Here is a 21,809-nt window from a genome sequence, read left to right on the forward strand (position 1 = left end):
GGCGACGAATGGCACTGTACGCCCCTGGCCACTTTTGGCGGGACGTTTGACGACGACCAGCGACGTAAGCACGTCATCACACGCAAACATTAATTTTTTAACGCCGCAGTGGCGGCACTCACGGGTAGTCAACGTGCGCTGTGACGTCGTAACGACAAGTTTATGAATTTTATACTTTTATATTATTATTATAATGTTTATTAAATTATCGGAACGTCATTAATTTGATGCCACGATGATAGTTGTTGCGTACGACGATGCCGTTCACTCCGGTGACTTGAAATTATTTAAACATTCACACCATCAACTATACGTTCATATGACCATACAATGGCCTATAGAAACCTGAACTTTTATCTGTTTACGTACATTTATTGATTTTATTTTTTTATTTAATGTTCAGACCGCGCTTCACTGTGCATTGAAACAGAAACTTTGAACGTTTATTCCAACCATTAGAGTATAATGTTCGCGATACGTAGGTAAGCGAGAGTAATTTATATAAATAATAATAACAAATATAATAGATGAAATATATCACATTTATTTACATATTATTAAACTAATATACATATATATATGTGTGTGTGTATTTAATAGGTAAATCATAGTTGAAACAATTGTATAATTTATTAAGTGTGTAGTAATGTTAAATATACAGAGTGACTCGTTAGAACTTTCAAATTTATTTTTTCTTTAATTATGATTTTTTTAAAAATATTTTTAGTATATCTAATAAACACCATATTTTTAAACACATAAATATTTAAATATTTTATAGTTTTTATATTATTTAAGGAGTATTCTGTTACGTCTGTATAAACTATTACTTTTAAAGTAGTAAATAAAAATTTGCTTTCATTTTGACACCTACTTCAAAACCGAAATACGAACATATAATTTCTGAATTATTAAAATATAAAATATAAGAATAGTATATTTAAAGGTATGGAGGTTATAATTATTTTAAAATTGGAGTGATTAATAACAACTTATTAACATACCTTTATAACTTTATGATTTGTGAAAATTATCTGAATATAGTGATTACCTACCTTTAAATTATAAAAAGACATAAATTTCTAACTAGACTGAATACCTAATACGCATCTATTTAATATTTTATATTATATCACCGTTTTTATTAAAATAATTAACTATCATTACTAGTCATTAGTACTCATTACTAGTAAACAACATGTATTTACTTCATATTTAACTGTAAAAGTGCCTTCACTGGAAGGTATCTTTAATCCGTCCTTCACGCCATAATTACCATTTCATCAATTTCACTTATTGTTTTAAATTTATGTAACAGATTGTGGAAATATAAATAAAGTAATAAAAAAAAAAAAAATATTTAATTTTTATTAGTTTTAAAAATTAAGAAACTTTTCGTCTAAATTGATTAAGATATTAGATACCTCAAAAAAATCATGTACCTAAAAATGATTTTAAAAAAGGGTGGTTCTCATTCGAATAAAAAAGTTTATATCGTTACTACTACTAAAAAATGCATTAAAAATAACCAAGTATAAAATATAAGTATCAACAAACACAATTAACTAAAAAATTCTATTAATCAGAGTTTTAATAAATGCAGATTTCTTTGCAAAGTGAGAATTGTCTGTCATTTTATAATATTTTTTTTATCTAAAAAAATTTAGTTAAAACTAAAAGTTCCATGATGACATGTAGTCTTCAAAGATTCTTATATTTTTTGTCCGAGTCGAGTACTTTTTCTGCCTTTAAAATACAAATGATTTTTATGTACAACATGTATAAGTATATATATAATAATTAATACTATAAATTATTACATTATTTTTAAAAACTTGCACTCAGGAGTCTATGTCTTCATTTAATTCAAAGTTGGTTGTCATTCTAAAATTTTATATAATATACGTATAAGTATATAAAAATGAGTACAATGATATTATGGTTCAATAAATATTCACTATTTATCAATGTATCGAAATATTCATGAAAATGTTTTGCTCCAAAATACAAAATTAAAACAGGGAAAGTAGATAACCATTCTACTGTTATAGTAGGTATCGAATGTACTTCGTCATTGAGTAGGTCACTGTAATGTATATTGCGTTAAATTTAAATTCAATAATGAATCACTGAACACGATAAACGATGCTGGACGGAAATGGTTTGTCAGCCTATACTACTAAGTATATTTTAATAATTTTATCAAAATAAACTTGTATTAATATTACTATTATAGTAATTTATTTAATAACATGTAATCCGTTTTATTATATAGCATTGCATTTGGCAATTTTATTATGTGTGTAAAATAGGTATAATAGCTGTATACGTTAAAAGTTTTGAGTGCCAATAATATTTTTAAATTGCCACAAAATAATTAAAATCCTTATTCTATGTGTAAATGTCTAATTTCATCCAAATTTGAACTTAATAAAGTGAAACTTCCTCTAATGGCTAACGCCTAACGGACACCTCCCAATAGCGAACGTTTTTAAGAATGTAAGAATTTTCATTATTTTTCAATGAGAAAACTTTCGAGTAGTGGATACCAATTTTATTATTAATTTGAAAATAGTGACAAAATAATAGAAAAACGCGTTTATACTAGTATACGTATATATATATATATATATATATATAAGTAGTATAACAATAATAAACTCGTTCAAACACCTGATTTTCACACGAAATTGAATTTTATATCTATTCATGTATCCGTGTATGCATTCCTTATTTTTTATATTTTTTAAAATATATATTGTTAACATATTAAAATTATTATATCATTAAAGTATTAAATAATAATAATTTTTTTTCATTTTACTAACATTTGCCTTTATATATTTCAAAAATTTATTCCTTTAAAGTAGCGGATAGAATTTTGATGACTAAAAGTCTTCCCTATTCAGAGGTTTTATGTATAAATATTAATTGTATTTATTTGTCTTTTATATTTTATTAGTGTTAGCTATAAATAAGGAATCTTTTGTTTCATTTTCAAGCTTTTTGATTAAGAAAATATTTTTCAACTATATTTATGGAAAAAAAAAAAACTGAACAAATATTGAAAATGTAAAATTTCTATAAATAGTAAAAATGTCAAATTATTTTAAAAATTACATCATTTATAATTTTATAATTTAATCACTTATTGAAAAGAAAATACATATTTTAAGTTAGAATTTCAGGTATTTCAGTTATTTATTTTTAAATTACACCAAAAAAATAAAATATATTTTGTCAAAATTTGGTTTTGCTCAAAAATTCTGGTTTTTTAAACTTTTTTTTTTTTTTACTGATTATTTTCATTAAAAACAGATTTTTTAATTATTTTGCCTTCACAAAAGTACCGAATAAATCCAATTTGCTACCAGAAACACTCCTAAAAAAGAAAAGCTAAGCATTTTTTTCTACTGTACATAGTATAAATGTGTAGGTAAACATATACATATAAGAAAAATAATATCTAAGAAAAATTAATACTACAATAATGATTTGCTCAGAATCTAAAATATATGTTGACCATTAAAATAGTTAAAAACATAACTTATACATAACTTATATCAGTTCTCAAACTATCTAGTAAAATAATTTATATATTTTTTTTAATTTCAAAAATGTGTTGGTATTTAGGTATAGATAATTAATGTTAAGATTGAAAATAATCATCTTATTCTAGTGCGTATTATTTTATTGTTACATTTGACAAATTATAAAAAGCTGTGACATTAAATATTATATAATTTAGGTACTAAAATACGATTGGTGAAAGTATACATTTCAACAGACAACACTACAATACTACAACAGTGACATTATATTTTTAGGTGGGAGGTTAGTGGGTCAGCTTAACTATAATATATTAGCATCCGTAAAAAAACCATGAAAAATAGATTTATTTTTATGGTACACCTGAAATTTAGACCATTTAAATGATAATATAATTACTTATCTATAAAATAAATATTGGGTGAATTAAAAAAAATATATTTCATATTTGTGTCTTAGTGCTTAGTGAATTAATAATCATATTTAATGGTCAATTATATTATTTATATTAAATGATAATGTTTAAATTTAACCAAATATAGTTTATTAAGCATTAACCTATAATTAACCTATAATCTATATATTATCTTAGATTAAATATACTTAATCTATGATATTATTCACTATTGATAATAAAAATAGTTTCCCACTTTCTAGTTAAAATAATTTATTTGAGAATAAATCATTTTTTTAATTTTTACTAATTCGTAAGTACGCGTACAATGAATATTAAATAAGTAAATAAAATATGAAAAATTTAATTATATTTTAATTATTATTGTACATCTACTTTGGCTACTTTGTGAAATGTTTTTCACCGAAAATTGCAAAAATAATAGTGTTTAATAGTTTATAAGATAAGATTATTTCATCTAATAAAAAAAAAGTATTTTGACAATTAATTAAATAGTATTAAACATTCCTTGTTAAATTATTATTATAAACAATCCAATTAATAACTATGTCATTGTATTTGTATATTTAAAATTATTTTGTATTTATTTTAAAATAATATTCTAATGTTATTATTTATTTATTTTATCATCAGCCAAAGGTATAGAGAATATTATTTCACTTAATGTCCTTATTATTTAAATTATTGTAGGAACAATTAGTTTTACTATTGATTTTAGAAGAGTTTATTTTATAACCAATAGTTTTACGTCTTATACTCACTTAAATTTAATAATTATAATTTATTATTCCATACGATACAAACTCTGGTTACCTATATCATATTTACATAGTATGACGATTTTTTTAAAAAGAACATGTCTTATTTTCCTTAAAAATTTAAGAGATATTTTTTTTAGATAATTTAAAATTAGTATTATACGATTTTTTTAAAATAAAAATGATATTTTTGATTATTTTTTATCGTCATAATTTTTATATTTTTACTAATTTGGATAAAAGTATATACAATATTCAAAAAAGCAATATAGAAAAATCGCTTTTTTAACAAATAGGTAGTAAGTTAGTTTTTACTTATTTATACTGATGTTTAGATTGAATAAGTGAAATTAAGTGGAAAATGTGAATCTATTTATATCAAATGTATGTCTGTCTTATGCGGGATTGCAAAAAATATATATGACACTAGTATAATAAAAATTAAAGTATACCAGGTATACTATACCTATTATACTAGTATAATATCTAAAAACATATATTTCCAAAAACGATCAAATTGTTTTATAAAACGACTGACTTAGCTTTAGAATAATCATTCTGTTAATAATTTTCAAACATTTTATACTACCTATAGGAGTATATATTATTTTACTAACAATATACATACATTTTATATAAATATAGATTATATAGAATATTTTTGTTAATACTTTGTTCTATATTTATTAAAATTGAAAACTTAATGTACACTGAAATGTTTCAATAATGATAATGCTGAAAGGAGTCCTGTATATTATAATCTATTCAGTACCATTTTTAGAACTTATAAGTTATAAACTTATAACCATTAACCATTACTTATATAATTAAAATAAAATAATTTTGGTTATATTTATAGTATTTATTTAATTTTGATAATGGAAAATGTGAAAGATCTTAATTTAATCATGCTTTTAATTTTATATACAATCATATTAATTATTATAAGGTATAACGCATATCTAAATATTTTTATACAAATGTTAATCCATATGTATAGTTAAATTTAAATATTTAATACTTTAATGGTAAACAAATTTATCTATTTATATATTTAAAACATGAGATACGTGAAAAAAATAGTCACTTTACTTGGAAATTTGGTTAATTTTGATTAAAATAAAAATTTTCATTTTCTTTTTGTCAACTAGAAGGATTTTCAGGAATGGTTTCGAAATTTATCGTTGATATTAAGGGGTTTGGATAGTTTGTTAGTAGGAAACAAAAGCATTTGCATAGTTCCGTTGCGATTTTTTCTGCTGTGTTTATTTTTAAATAGATATGAAGAATGTGATTCAAGATATTAAATGAGGTATTTGTAGTTATATGAAGAGTTATGGATTAAAAACCTCAAATTTTTTGAGAAAAAAAAATCAAATTTAAAAGTATGAACTATGAATATTATCTGGGATATCTTAAGCATTTAATTTTAATGTCAGCTGGGTATTATAATTTTACTATCAAGTAAAATATTACAAATTTAAAATGCTCATAACTTATTTAAAAACGATTATACTTTATTCTGTCTTTATAAATGATATTCTTGCATTTAAATCTGATTAACTATTTACTGTAATATTGAAGCTAAAAATACCAAATTGTACCACGAATTTACACAGATTATACAGAATTTTGTAAGTGGCGCATTTGTTAAACAGATATAACACATTTGGGTTCATCGACAGTCCTCTTAATACGGGTATATAATTCAAGACTTTTAATACTAATAGAGAAGTACCTACCTATATAGGTATATGTCACATTCTCATAATGAAATGTTTGAGATATAAAAAAAGAGGTACCTACTTAATCGTCACTTAACCATAATTTGTAGTATAAAATTTTTATATTACAACCAAGTGAATGTTAGCAAACTTTAATTTGAAAAAATCGATATTTATGATAAATACTTCTCTTTATCTTAATATATTACATACAAACAATTAGATTATTTGAGATATTTTTGAGAAAAGGGCAAATAATATACCTACAAAATTACATTTATTTGAAGAGAATACTGAACGGAGAGCTTATTTTTGTATGAACGACATTCGCAAAAAAAAATATAAATGTACATATGAAGTTGTATCCGCACTTAATTTCGTACGAACGATTCTAATTTATGGAATTGTTCGTATCACAAAAACAATAGATCTCCAGATTAATAATTGATCTTTTAAAGTAAAAATGTAGGTTAATTCAATGTGATTCTTATAAAAATTTCTATTTTTATTTTATTTTAAATACAATATATATATTAAGTAAAGGCTAACTAATTTTTATTCAGCCCCGTGCGTTTTATCGAAAATGTATTTGTCGTCATAGTTTTTTTTTCATTATTTAGTAGAGTCAATGAATATATACGATTTATGATTTGTAGAATAAATTACAGAGATCGATTTTGCATTAAAACTTGAAACAAAGTTTCATCAACTAAAGATTAAAATATCTTCGGAAATAATTTTATAGTTTAGAGGTATTTTGACCCAGTGATATAATTTTGATCAACTGATCAAAAACTCGCCTATTTTAATCTGAATAGTGGTTAATTATGAAGACAAATAACTATATTTAAATAACAATACCTCTGATTATATCTCAGTAAATTTCATAAAAATTAATTCACTTATCATTTTTTTTTAAGTTGTAATCTTACGTTCAAGATGATTGTCGTAATTAAAACTTATATTAAGAATAAAAACAAGTATTAAAACGAAATTAGTTTTTCGTACCTCAAACTATTTCAAACCTTACTACAGAGCACGGTATATACTGTGCTACAGAGTAAAGATTAAATTTTATTTTATTTTCAAAACACAAATACTATGGTTATTGTTTTATATTAATACATTCATTGATTTTTTTTTTTATTATTAAACATCAAATAGATAAAATAATAATAACTATCAGTTTCAATTCAAATATAGTGAAATAAAATTAACTATAAAACAAATTTTATACGTCATAGAGTAATACATTAATACCACACCTATATATATTACACTGTAATAATATAATGGTTGTGTGTTATTTTATGATATCATGTCATGCAATACTTTTATTACTTAAAATTTTAACATAATAAATAATTATTATTGTAGTATATTATAATCAGTTAACACTTGACATCATTGAATGCGATATGTGTAGGTAATAAGTGTATAAAGTAAGTAGGACGTACCTTTATAAACGTAAAATATTAAAATGTAATTGCATTACAATGTAAACTTAATAATTAATCAATTGTTCATATTTGTAGTTCTTGTCTATTTAATTTAATATTTTTATTATTCAATAATAAATTATATTTGTCAATTAATACAAGCGTTAATAATAAATAATAATTAGAATAATTATTACCTAATCTAATTAGATTGTAGAGTATCGTTACCTACATATTGCTACAAAAGTTAAATAGCCTATTTTATTAAACATTTTTCATTTTTTCTCACATTACGCTGTTCATCACATTGTAAATTATTATTAATTATCAGTTATCAGTGTTATCACCATTCATCGGTATAATATGTGAGTACCTTTTCCTGGTTTATCTAGTACAATCTACCTAATTTTTGATTTTTTTTTTTTGAAATTTATATTTTTAATGGTTTTTATTGACTTGTCAAATGTTGATAATAATGAATTTTAATAATTTAAGTCCAAATATTAAAGCCTATATTAATTATTCTATTTATACATTATACACACCCAATTAATAAATTATATTAAAGTACATATAATTTTTTTTTATTTTATCTTCAAAAAGATAATGATTAATGAAGCCATATAGAATACTGTATATATGTAAAAATATTCATTTTTTATACTGCACATATTGTACTTATAATATATCAAATATAGTAAAATAGTAGATGCCTATTAAATAGTAAAATATAGATATTGGCTGTATCGAAGTCAATTGAAAATCAACATCACTCTATTGGAAAAATACAAATTATTAAAACTTGATTTACTTAACTAAAGTATTAAATACGTATAGGTAATAATGTAATATATAATTATGCTATAATATTATGTAAATACTGTTGTTAACATATTATGTTTATTGACCTAGAATTACAAATGTCGTGTTTAGTAGGGAAAGATAAGTATAATTCATGCATACAAACATTAATTTAAAAATACTGCTAGTATAAAAAACTAGGAGAAATGACATATTAATAAAATTGTCAATCCCCCTATAACTTAATCCGATTAATTCAAAAAGTGTACCTACTAATGTTTTGCAGATCACTTGTAAATTATTTTTTTAAATTTTAAAATACATCCTTAAAATTGGTGCATGTTTCTTGCGTCCCAAATTTTATTTAATGATAGCTAAATTGTATCCTGATCAAAAAGTTAATATAAATGCTAATATATTAACAATATACATATTATATAATATGTTATTGCTGTAAATATTTAAATATTAAGAAAGCAAAATAAATATAAAATTCAAAATTTTAACATAAAAAAATACTTTGATATTTAATATATTATTGATTTATATTGAATATCAATAATATTGAATGACAAGATAATATTGATAATCATGATTTAGCTAAGTTCCCGAAACAGGACTTAACAATGAAAATGATCAATCGAAATATCGAATACTTGTAAAATAAACATATTTTTGAATAAAAGTAGTATGTATGCAGTCTTTAAAATATTATCAATATTTGAACTTCAAGTGCTCTTAAAAATGTACGAAGCGGTACGCTACATTTCTTTTCTTTTAATTCAAACAAAAAAAAATACTAATAAAGTATCTTGAGTTCAGATTCCACAGGATGGCCAAGGGTTTAGAATTGTAGATGTAATTTCATATGTTTTCAAAAAAAAATCATATTGCACATAGCCTGCACATAGACATTTCTTGATATTTCGTATTTAGACATTTTACAAGGTTTGGCACGATAGGCTCTTATCTAAACCAAAAAAAAAAAGAAAGTATTTGCATCCAATCTATTTTTTAATCGCTAAATCTTATCTTTCTAATAGATATTTCAGTACTCATTTCGGCACAACGCTTTCTAGTTAGCTAAAATCTCTTTAGATATTCTTCAAGGTGAAACTTTATTCTCTTAACTCTGCATTTACATTTTTTATCAATCCATAATACTAAACATACTGGTCGCCAATTACGCTGATTACAAGGCTAATATAATTCTGTAAATCCTAATCTCATTGTCGCTTCTCACAACATAAAATCACCTTTCCATAATTATTCCATTATGGAAGGCTAGTACACAAAATGGAGGCAAAAATAAATTAATCTAAATCTATATATACATCATCACATATTTACTCTCAGATTAATTGTGCCTTGCCAGTCTCCCTCTATGGTATACAAATTCCAATCTCATAAACAATTAATATCTTCGATTAACTTTAGATCATAGACTTTCCTCGGTCTTAAGTCAAGAGTCTAGCATATTAATTTAAATAATTCAATCTAGATTCTCGATTATGTCTATTAAAAACATTTATTAATAATAATAAACAAATTAACATTAATAACGGCTCATCAATAAATCCTTAATCCATTTTGGATGTATGGGGAAATTTAAAAAAAATCAAACATTTTAAAATATAGCAATTAGAAAATTTGTAAATACCTTTTTTTTATGTCTTGAACAACATTATCCATCCTGATCTAAAATTAAAATTAGTTCATGAAGAAGCTAAAATATATTACTAACACTTTCACAATCGTCTTAGGTACCTCCAAAAATAACTCATTAGTATAAAATCTTGCAATCCCTTCCGTTCCTGGAAACCCACCTAGACGTCTTAAACTAAAATTATGTCATGATCTTCATAACACCTCTTCCCCCGTGTACACTAAACTACGTTTATTAACGGTAAGGTTAAAAAAAAAATTCAACCGTGAGTATATTAATGGATCAATGGATGACTATTCATATTAAAACTTATCAAAAAAAATAATTAAACTAACTAAAATATTAAAATTATTAACCACTTATCATATTATGTACTGTATTTCTTATAGTTAGTTTATTTACGTAATTAATAAACGTTATTATATAAATTTACCCCACCTTTATAGTTAACATGTACCTATATTAATAATTGTGCCACTTCGGTATACATAGTATTTATAATGTAAATAAAGAATAAAAGAAGTCTTGTGTATTGTATAGAATTTTAAAGCTTTATTTAGGTACTTATAATTAACAATAAACTAAATAAAAACTAAGAAAAGTAGAAAACTTTAAATATCTATAAATAGCTCAAAACGAAACAACATAGTATTTAAAATATTATTTAGTAGTAGTACATTTATTTTTAATACTATCATTATATTAAATAATACGCTAGTATATATTTTAATCTGTGTTAATACCCATACCAGAGGCTATACTTATAATACTATATTATGTATACCTACAAGGTAATCTATTTAAATGTTTACACTCATTATTTTAAAATATAAGCAATTTAGTTTGTATGAGTATATGGGTGCCTATAGATAAAATTTTAAAGAAGGATAAAATAAAAAAATTCTCAAATGTAAGATAATAAAGATTTAATGTTATTTTCATATATATATAATATATGTGTGTGTGTAAATATGCTATTATGCGAATTATAAATATTAATAAAATAATAAATTATATTTGTATTGTTATACATATATTTAGTCAGTTTATATCTTAATATGTAGTGATTTTAAAATACAATTTGTCTTCGTAATTAGATAATATCAAGTTCATAGAATTTGTTTGCAATGAGAGGCAAATGCCCTTTCTTCTCTCCCCCAATAGGTGACCATGTATGAGTAGTATAAAGTTGTAGAGTAGCATAAGGGTAGATATTCCGAAAAATTCGGCTAATTACTTGGGGTTAAAGTGGGGGTCGTAAGAGGACTCAGTCTTTCTACCTCTAATGGTAGTTAAAAAGTGTACCCTTTAACAAATTATTCGTAAGGTACACTGGAACCCTTGGAACACTCCAATTATATAATTTAGGTTTTTTTTTTTTTTTTTGTATTAAATGTACCTATTCAATACAAATTATGAACTATCAAATAAATGTGTAAAAAAACAAAAATAATTGGTTTTATTAATTATTTTAGATGGCTATCTTGTGATTAATAGGATTCGATCAGCCAATAACATAATGATATTATGTAAACTTGAGTTTTATACATAAGAAAAATGTAAATTTGTGATTTCTTAAGTATCATCTCACCATGCATAGAATTAAAAAAAATGTCTTATACAATTTAAATTTCAAAGCACTAAAAATATTTTATTTTTATGATATAAATATTTTTGTCTGGCTGATTTCTTTAATTTCCTTAAAATACAAGAACAACTTCTAATTTAATATAATAGAAAAAATATTTTTTTTTCAAAATATTAAATTTGTATAAAATGTATTATTCGTGATTTAAAGTTTTCATGAAATTAATTACGAATTCGAACATTATTCAGAGTAAAACTATATAATATATAATCAATAGTGTTACTAATGAGTGATATTTATTATAAACTATTTATTTTATCTCTTAGTTTCAGATGTATTTGAAACGTACTGGTTTAAATTGTTTTGTATGGAGTTCTTGAATAATTTAATTAAAAACAAATTATTTATTATAAAAATTATAGAAAATAATATTTTTGAAGATTTAATTAATAAAATTCAAACCAATATTTCATACACTAAATCCATTTGAACGACTTTGTGTGAGTATGTTTTATTTATGGCACATAGGTCAGAGAGTAAATTAAAAATATTATCTTTGTTTTAAAAAAAATAAATAAATAATATGAAATATATTATAAATAAATGAACGATGAAGTAGAAAGTTTATGATTTTAATTTTAGCCATTAGAAATAAAAAAAATTGTTTATTCTATTTGAATTTTAGAAGATTTAATAATATACACCTATTAACTTAATATCATATCAAAGTTGATGTGGTCTGGATGCACGAAGCAACTACCTGTAATCTAAGTACCTACCTGTGTGGCTGTGTAAAATGTAAATATTTCATATTATGTAGGTTATATTATTATGCCTACTTTATATTAAATGTAGATATCTATACTTATATGTTAATCGACAATCGTTTATTTATACGGCTTATGAATTACGAGTTATGACTTATGACTTATCGTCACGTTGTAGATACGTCTACGGTTATTATAGTACCATAATACTACATATAATATTTTAGTATTTTATAATTATCAATTTTGCTAGGAAGATATCGCTATTTAATTGTTGTAACTTGTAATATAAATAAAAATATAGTACTTATATTGTAATAATAAAATTTTAATAATTAATAAATAATCTAAGTATTACCTACTGTTAATTTATTAAATAGATAGGGGTTTAAGGAGTAGGTTTTGTAGAAATTAGTATAGCTAGTAGATACTTATAGTATATAAACGTAGTTAATATTTATTTTGTTTTTCGGTGTTTAAACAACCAATAAATATTATGTAATAATTATACTATATAATATGGCGTAGAAGTACTTAGGTACCTACCTGTAAAATATAAAGTTATAAATAATTTTGATAATTACATAGCCTCTAAATTTTCTACTTGTCACCTATTTAATATAGTATAGACAGTAAAGTCTACTACTTAACTACCCATCTACTTCATTAGTAGGTAGGTACTAGGTAGTCATTAAGCTGTTTTTGGTGAATTGTAAGGATAGCTCGTATAAGCACATTTTACATAATATGGTCGTATCATATGTTAGTAAAATATGTAGTATTGATTATAAATAATATAGTATTTTTAGTTCCTATTTATAATCAATAGTGATTGCCATTAGGTATGTACTAATTATTATTGAGTAATGTTCAGTAAGTTAAACTGTTATTGTCATCGTGTCATTAAAATTACTGACCTTCAGTTTTACATTTTAGATTACTGATCAACATCCATTATCTAATTGAGGGCCTCCGTACACCATCGTAATCTAAGTCATAAAATTTTATTTTATAACTATTTTTGTTAATTCCAAACAATACCTACCTACATATTGCAAATTTTTCTTCCCCGATTTTCATTTTGAAAAAATATTTGAATTCTCAATTACATATACAAGAAGACAAACGTTGTTCGTTTTTAAAGTACATTAATATTTTTTATTTTTTATTTAGTATTTACTATTTAATAGAAATAATAATTAATTTTTACCAATTCTAAATTGTGAATTCTAATTTTTAAAGCTAACATATTAGTATTAATTAGCTAAATAATAATTAGGTAAGAGAAATAACAGATATACTATCCCAATAATCCTATTTGAATATAAATACCAACTTACAATTATTACGTTTTAATTTTTAAACGAAAACTGATAAAAGACTTATCATTTGCTTAAAGAATAATGATAAATTAATTTTAGATAACATTATTTATCTGTAATAAATAATAATAAATTTCAGAAAACGATGTACCTCTGTTAACCAAAGTTTTATTATAATTTATAATTATTTATTTACTTTTAAACGTTTTCAGATCAGACCTGAATTGATAATGTAAAATTGTTTTATGACTAATTTCTACTGCTAAAGTATAACTGTTATGCATATGTAATCATTAACAAAGAAAGTAATGCATGTTTACAATGTAACGACTGTGTTTTCTTCTAAAATTTATTTATTTCATAATAAATTAGTCTAGATAAATAATATTTAAAATGTCTGAAGAGGAAGATGAAGGATGGTAAGAACATATTATTTTATGTTATAGTATTATTTAATAATAATGATTTATGAGTAGGATGAAAGCGTTAGAAAAAGCACTTTGTGAGAAAGATGAGTCTCCACTTAGTGAAGAATCTGGAAATTTTACTGTAATTGCCAATGAATGTAGGGGTCAGATGTGGCGTCAGTTATTGACTCGTGATGATGATACTATTCAAACTTTGTTAGATGAGAGACCAATTATAAAGAACATAGAACAGTTGGAGGTAGACTGTCAAATGTTAATTGGTATGTGAATAAACAAATATCATTAAACTATTAAAAACAATTTAATATTTATATATATTTTTAAATTTGTTTAGCTTCTTTAGAAATTGAAGATGAAGAAGAAAAATTAAACTGTTTGTCAGATGCTGAAGCTATATTGGTGACAATGTGCAAAATATATAATACAGACACATATGATATAAGTAAAAGATGGTCATCAATAATTCGTCCAATTATATCATTAAAACTACCTCGAATTGATTCATATACTATGTTCCGTGCGATTGATGAAGAGTACTTAGCTAAACACCAAGACTGTTATCATTTATTACGGATATTGTTATTATATCATGATCCAGAGTTGTGTAATTTATTAGATTCTCTAAAATTAGGGCCAGAACTTTATAGCGAATCATGGGTATTTATTAATTTATTAATCTTTAAAAAGTTTTCATTAATTACTAATTTTAATTGTTTTTTTTTATTTAGATACAAACTTTATTTTCAGAAACATGTTCTTTAGAAGTAATTTTAAATATTTGGGATTTATACTTAGCAAAAAAAGACAAATTTTTTATATTTTTTTTGGCTTTAGTATTTATCATCAATGCAAGGTACATTTTTTATAAGAAATATTTATCTAAGTCTAATATTTTAAATCTTGTATTAGGGATCATATATTTTCATTAAAACACCAACCTAAAACACAATTGATTGAAATTCTTGCGAATTTACCATCACAATTAGCCATAGATGATATAAACGATTTCTGGTCTTTGGCAGAATACTATGATAAACTAACACCATCATCTTTTATAAAAGTATGTAATTAAATATCTGTTAAATACAATAGTTAGTATTTTAAATTATTTTCAGGATATTGCAAGATATATTTTTGACCCAAAGCAACCAGATAAAGGAATTTCACAAATGTTATGCCTTCCAATTAGTGTAACTGAATTAGTGTCACATACAAGTAAAACAGTGACTAACAGCTTAAAATTTTTTGTCATGGATTGCCGACCCGCAGAACAATACAATGCTGGACATTTGCCTATTGCCTTTCCTCTGGACAGTACTTTAGTATGTACCATTATTTTTTTTTTTTTACCATAAGTCTTAGTAAAACCTAAATAAGTAATTTTTTTAAAACTTAACATTTTATTGAAAATTATACTTATTTAATATTTTTAATTCTATGAAAGATGTTGAAAATGTATCAACACTATTGATTTGTCTATTTTCTATCTTCTATATGCAGTAGATTAAAATATAAGGAATTTTTTTCTAACATAAACTCACGTTTCTTCTTCATAATTATCATTTATTTTTTTCATGAAAAAATTAATAATGTTATTTTAAATAAAATAAAACTATATTTTACATTAACCATGTTATTGAATTTATGTATATACTTATATTTATTTAATTGTTTAATTCATTAAAATGAAATTAATTATTCATAGCAAAAACCCAGATAAATTTATTAACCATAAAAACTATATTCATACATAACAAACAAATCTGGTTATTGTATAGAATATTTTGTTATTTTTTTTTCTTGTAAAAAGAGGTCTTTTTTGTTTTTTGTAACAAGATTTTATAAATAATAAGATTTAATATTAATTTTGTTTTTAAAGCTTTTGGAAGATCCTGTTTCTTTTTGGACTGCTGTAGAAGGTCTATTATCATGTCAGAAGCAGAGTTTTGTTGAGGGCCGTTCAGGAGGAGGAGAACATTGGTGTTTCTCAGGTTGTGGTAGTGGTTTAGATGCTAACCAAAATACTCACATGGTTGTTTCTGCGTTTCTACAAAAACATTCTCTCTATGTTTCTATGCTTAATGGTGGTTATCAAGGTTTGTATTTTTTTTCTTAAAATTTGTTAAGATTGTTATTTTATTTATAATCTCTATTCTAATAGCACTTCATGAATATTTTGAAAAAAACAATATTGATGGCTTGAGTGATCATGATCGTAATCGATGTTCCCAGTGTTTAAGTAGTCTAAATCAAAATAGAGAACGATTGACTCAAACAAATTCAACTAATGAATTGTTTTCTAAACTTGGGTAAAGATTGTTTAAAATATTTCTTTATTTTTCAAAAATGCAATTAAATATATGAATGTTATAGTGTGGCAATGAGATCCAAATCGTTTGAAGTCAAAGGTAAATTAATGGACTTTTTATCAAGTAATAATAATAGTACAAAAAATGAAAAAACAAATGGTGGTAACAAAAGATATAGAAATATGGCACCAGTTTTTGCAATAGATGAAGATGACAATAATCAAGATTCAGAAGGTATTTAAAAAAGTAATTATAATTTTGTTATCAATAAACCTAAAGTTTCAATTTTAATTAGATGAACTAGATGATGCAGCTCATTGTAATAGTTTATCGATGCTATTAAATAAATTCAATGTAATTGCATCATTTGATTGTCAACATATCAGAAATGATGGATCATTAATTCCAGGGTAATATACTTATAAATCTTATAATTAATTCTTTGATGAATAAAACAATTATCTAATATGGTGTTTATATATTTTTTATACTAGGAAATTGGTGCTGACAAAAAATAACCTAATAATAGTTGAAGTAGACACAAAAGATTCTAATAAAATTTGTTCATTGGTAAATCATTCACTAGGAACTATTTTGAACATTAAATGTCGCAAAAAACGACCAGATTTGATTATTTTTGAATATTCTGAATCAGAAAAAGATATAGACAGGTTATTATTAATATTTTATTTATTGAGTTATATCTAAAGTAATAGTAGTAATAATTTAGTTAATACTTGATAAACATATTTAAATATTTAAAAGATTAATGTTTTATTATAGTGTATGTTATACAATGATTTATGGTATAACAGTATATGTTTGTATTATTTTTAATGGTTCAGAACAGGGGTTGGCAATCTTTTTACTCAAGTGAGCCATATTTGTTATCAGCTTTTCATTGAGGGCTACATACAACATTAAAATAAACGTTATTAAAATGTAATTTTAAAATATAATACTAATATATTAATGGATATATTGAGTTTCTCATTTTGAGGTTGTTCTTATTAACTAAATTTAGATAAAATACATTAGAAGAGAAAATTTAAAAATTTAAAAAAAAAGATAATTAATTATTTCTTAAGTGCAAAAAAATATAAATATTTAGTTTCTAGTATGATTTTTGAAGTTGAATTGTTCCCGTTAATTTTTTTTATATCCACTTTCATATTGAATGTCGATATTTTCAAAACTACATTCAACTGTGAACAATATTGATTTTTTCAATATTTAATTATTGTAAATATCTGCTCACAAAGATAAGTGCTACTAAAAGCAGTAATTGTTTTTTTGGTAAAACTTTTAATACTTTTAATAAAAAGACTTGAAATCAAATATTTTTAGTTCATTACTTTCTATAAAAGCAGTTTTAAAAACATTGATGTTTTGTAATTCTATGACTTCTATCTGTAAATTAGATTTAACATTGACAATGTCAACAGAAAAGAATTTTTGAAACAAATTAATTTTTTTCTCTTATATAGAAGAATTGGAAGATGTAGTAAAAATCTATTTTGTAAATTTCAAAAATGAATTTATTTATACTACCAATATGAAGTTGATTTGGATAATTTGATTACAATTTTAGTACATACATAATGATTCAAACACTGTTCATTAATATGTTTGTGTAATAATTTTAATTTTACTTTGAATAATATTATATCTGACAATAATTTGGCTAAATAAACAAAACAGTTTACCTTTATTTCCGATAAAAAAATATAAATCCATTCATGATTTGTTGAATATACCAGGGTCATCAAAAATTTTACATTTTTTTGACACTGTATTGATAATTATAAAACACTTCGAGCAGTTTTAATTTAAATTTCATAATTGTTATATGATGTCTGTACATTGGCATATTTTAAAATGAACTGCACTAAAATCATAACCAGATAAGTATTTGTCATAATTTAATCGTATTTAATATACTGCGTATATTATAGTCATAAAAGATAATATTTTGTAAGAAAAATGCGAGATAAACTCATAGCTTATATTTGTAAAAGTCTAATAATCATAATTCGATTTTATTAATTACAGTTAAAGATAAAAAATTTAAATTTTAAACAAATGGTATTATACTATTATATATTAGAGGGCCGCAGAACAAAGTTCTATGGAGGTTGCCGGTGCCTAGTTTAAAACATGTCATACCTATATATTATACATAAACATAATATATTAAATTAAATTGAAGGACCTCTAGTAGTATTTTGTAATATTCATTATACCTATAACTTGTAATAGTTACATTTTTTTAATAATTAATATTTATAATGGAGCTACATAATTTCCATAAAATTAATAATTTTCATAAGTGAAAGCTCTAATATCACTAATTTTATTTTTGCATGTTACTCGTAAACTTAAAAAATTAAATAAATTTTGTTTGATATCCTATGAAATATTTTATTAATAATAAATAGTTTTTAATCAAGGAAAAAAAAATGTTCAGATGAATTTATATTTTTTTTCTAAATAATAAGAACAAAAAAAAGAAAGTTATTTTTTTTTTATATATAAAAGTTAAATCATGACTAAATAAATAATTTATAATATGTATTCTAATAATCTAATATAACAGTTAATATCAATGAAGTAGCAATGGAATGCAGAACTGTTATTGATAAATATTTAGCAAAAATAGTATTGAAATTGATTATAAATGTGTAGGTTAATCTAATATTAGTTTCAGTTTGTAGTATTTATAATAATCTGTGATGTTTAACAAGTACCAATTATTTTAATTTGATTCAAGAATTTTGGTGTACATTAAACCATTTATATCTAAATTGATTTTATAAAGTTATGTTTGGTAACTAAGAAATCTAAAATTTAAAATTATTTCTATGAATTAAAGCTTTCAATTTTTTTTTTTTTTTTAATACTTAAAAAAAGTTAATGAAATTAAAAAATTTAATAATTTAATGTTACTTCTATTACAGTATTACTACTATTACTCATATTTTGGATCATGTTATAGTTATGTATTACATTTTGTTGATTTTATTGTATTTAGATTCCTAATACCACAATCACAAAAAGCTACTGATATAATAAGCAAACAAATAATGGATTATATTAAGCGTACTGAAAGCTGATCAATTTTGTAAAACTTGGTAAAACAAAAAATGTTATCAAAAACAAGATTCAATACAATTACTTAATGCAAATAATAAGAAGTTAGTGGATAAATTGTTTTAATAAAACCAAATAATATTTTATGAAGAAAAAATAAAATTGCTCATTTATTAATATAAAAAACATTATGTAAAACAAATTAAATCTATAAGAAAAGTAATAAGATGAATATTATTTTATTATTTATTGTTTTAAATTTGTTTTTGGCTATTGAAAAATGTAAATTTTTTTTATTGAAATGTCATATTAAATTGCTATGTTTATAAAATTAATGTTAATTGTATTATATCTACAGTAAATTATTCTTAACTTTTTTTAAATATGACTATTTATATTATGAATTGTTTTTGTTTATTTTAATTAGATATTAAAGAAATTTAATTAATGTTATTTATTTATTTTTTGAATTATTAAGTTGTTAAAATGATGAAAAATGCCTTATTCTTAATATTTTAAAACAGATTATAAATAAAGTTTGTATTAATATTTTCACGTCTTTCATTTGTCCATCTTTAATAAATAAGGATTAATACATTATTAAATTTATTAATTTACTTGATATTAATATGAAGTCAAACTGATAAATGAATTAACTGGCAAATATGTATTACAGTTATGAGTTGTGACGATATAAATATTATAATATTAAAAAATACTTATTTCCTGTCTTATTTTTAACTTATATTGATTTTTTTTTTTTTTTTAGATGAAAAGTTTGTTAATGTTAGTTATTATTTGAACTATTATTGATAATTTGTTTATACACAATCTTTAAAGAACATCTTTGTAATGTATGTGATAAGTAGATATTAATGACTTGTTAATAAATCCATATTATCTATATTGAATTAATATATTATTTTCTTTTTACCATTAGAATTTAAAATTAATTTTATTTATAACACCTTCTTTAAGAATATTGGTGATGACTTGATCTATTGCACGAGTTCAACTAAAATATGTAATTCAATACATAGGCTTATCATATTATAGTGATGTTTTCCCTAAAAATGTATTTTATGTTTAGTAGGCTGGTAAAAATTTATTTAAAAAGCTTACTTATTAGTTAATATTATATAATATGAATTATTTTTAAAGTAAAATTAAAATATGAATATTATTCATTGTTCAATGTCAATCAAATGAAAAATGACCAAATTATTAATAAACGTAAGAAGTCACATGTACATAAATATGTCTACTTATAATATCATGAATAGACATTTAGAATTAACAGTTTTACACTCTTGCACTAAACAGTTGGTAACCGTTCTATCGGAGCATTATGCAACGATACAGCCCACATAAAATATAGCCCATAACCATTTGCATATTATGTTAATACTAAACGGCAATCATAATCAATCATCTAATCCAGCGTTTCTCAAACTGTGGGTTGTGACTCACTGGTGGGTCGTCAGTCAATTTTTGGTGAGTCGCGAACAATTTTTTTGAATTATACAGATTCCAAGAAATGTATGTTAAATTAATATTAAATATATTATTATGGTATAATATTGCTATTATTAAAAGTACATTTGTAAAAATATATTGATTATAAACCTATACAATAATAAAAAAAATAATAATTTAAACCTATTAAAAGTACCTAATAAACAAATTTTGTTAAAAAAATTAAAATTATATTATATTATATATTTTTTAAATTTAAAACTTGACAATTTTTTTTATTTTATTTAATTGCTTTTTGAACAGTGAAACCAAGTGGCCCATGTGAGTCGTAAAAGATTTTTTGGGGGAAATTTGGGTCGTAGTAATAAAAAGGTTGAGACCCACTGATCTAATCATATGATATTTTACCTATGCGGCCTACCACAGTTTTAATATAAAAAAAAAATATTTCGAATCTTTACCATTTTAAGTTATTGA

The 21,809-nt window shown here is 22.8% G+C and overlaps 1 protein-coding gene across 2 annotated transcripts; it reads left to right on the forward strand.

Moving 5' to 3' along the window:
- Positions 1 to 171: 171 nt before the first annotated feature.
- LOC112590876 (TBC1 domain family member 23) lies at positions 172 to 20,037 on the forward strand. 2 transcript variants are annotated; one of them, XM_025334464.1, is made up of 13 exons: positions 172 to 482; positions 14,242 to 14,448; positions 14,506 to 14,717; positions 14,792 to 15,114; positions 15,186 to 15,310; positions 15,367 to 15,517; positions 15,573 to 15,779; positions 16,337 to 16,553; positions 16,619 to 16,766; positions 16,831 to 17,000; positions 17,062 to 17,176; positions 17,261 to 17,437; positions 19,798 to 20,037. In XM_025334464.1, the coding sequence occupies exons 2-13, from the start codon at positions 14,423 to 14,425 to the stop codon at positions 19,877 to 19,879; spliced, it is 1,953 nt and encodes a 650-aa protein (XP_025190249.1). In that variant the 5' UTR covers positions 172 to 482; positions 14,242 to 14,422; the 3' UTR covers positions 19,880 to 20,037. The 2 variants fall into 2 exon arrangements, with proteins under 2 accessions (XP_025190249.1, XP_025190250.1); XM_025334465.1 differs by lacking the exon at positions 172 to 482 and adding an exon at positions 8,234 to 8,250.
- Positions 20,038 to 21,809: the final 1,772 nt, after the last annotated feature.

This window comes from Melanaphis sacchari, unplaced genomic scaffold (assembly GCF_002803265.2).
Source record: "Melanaphis sacchari strain LSU unplaced genomic scaffold, SCAv2.0 Contig121_pilon_pilon, whole genome shotgun sequence".
Taxonomy (NCBI): Eukaryota; Metazoa; Arthropoda; class Insecta; order Hemiptera; family Aphididae; genus Melanaphis; species Melanaphis sacchari.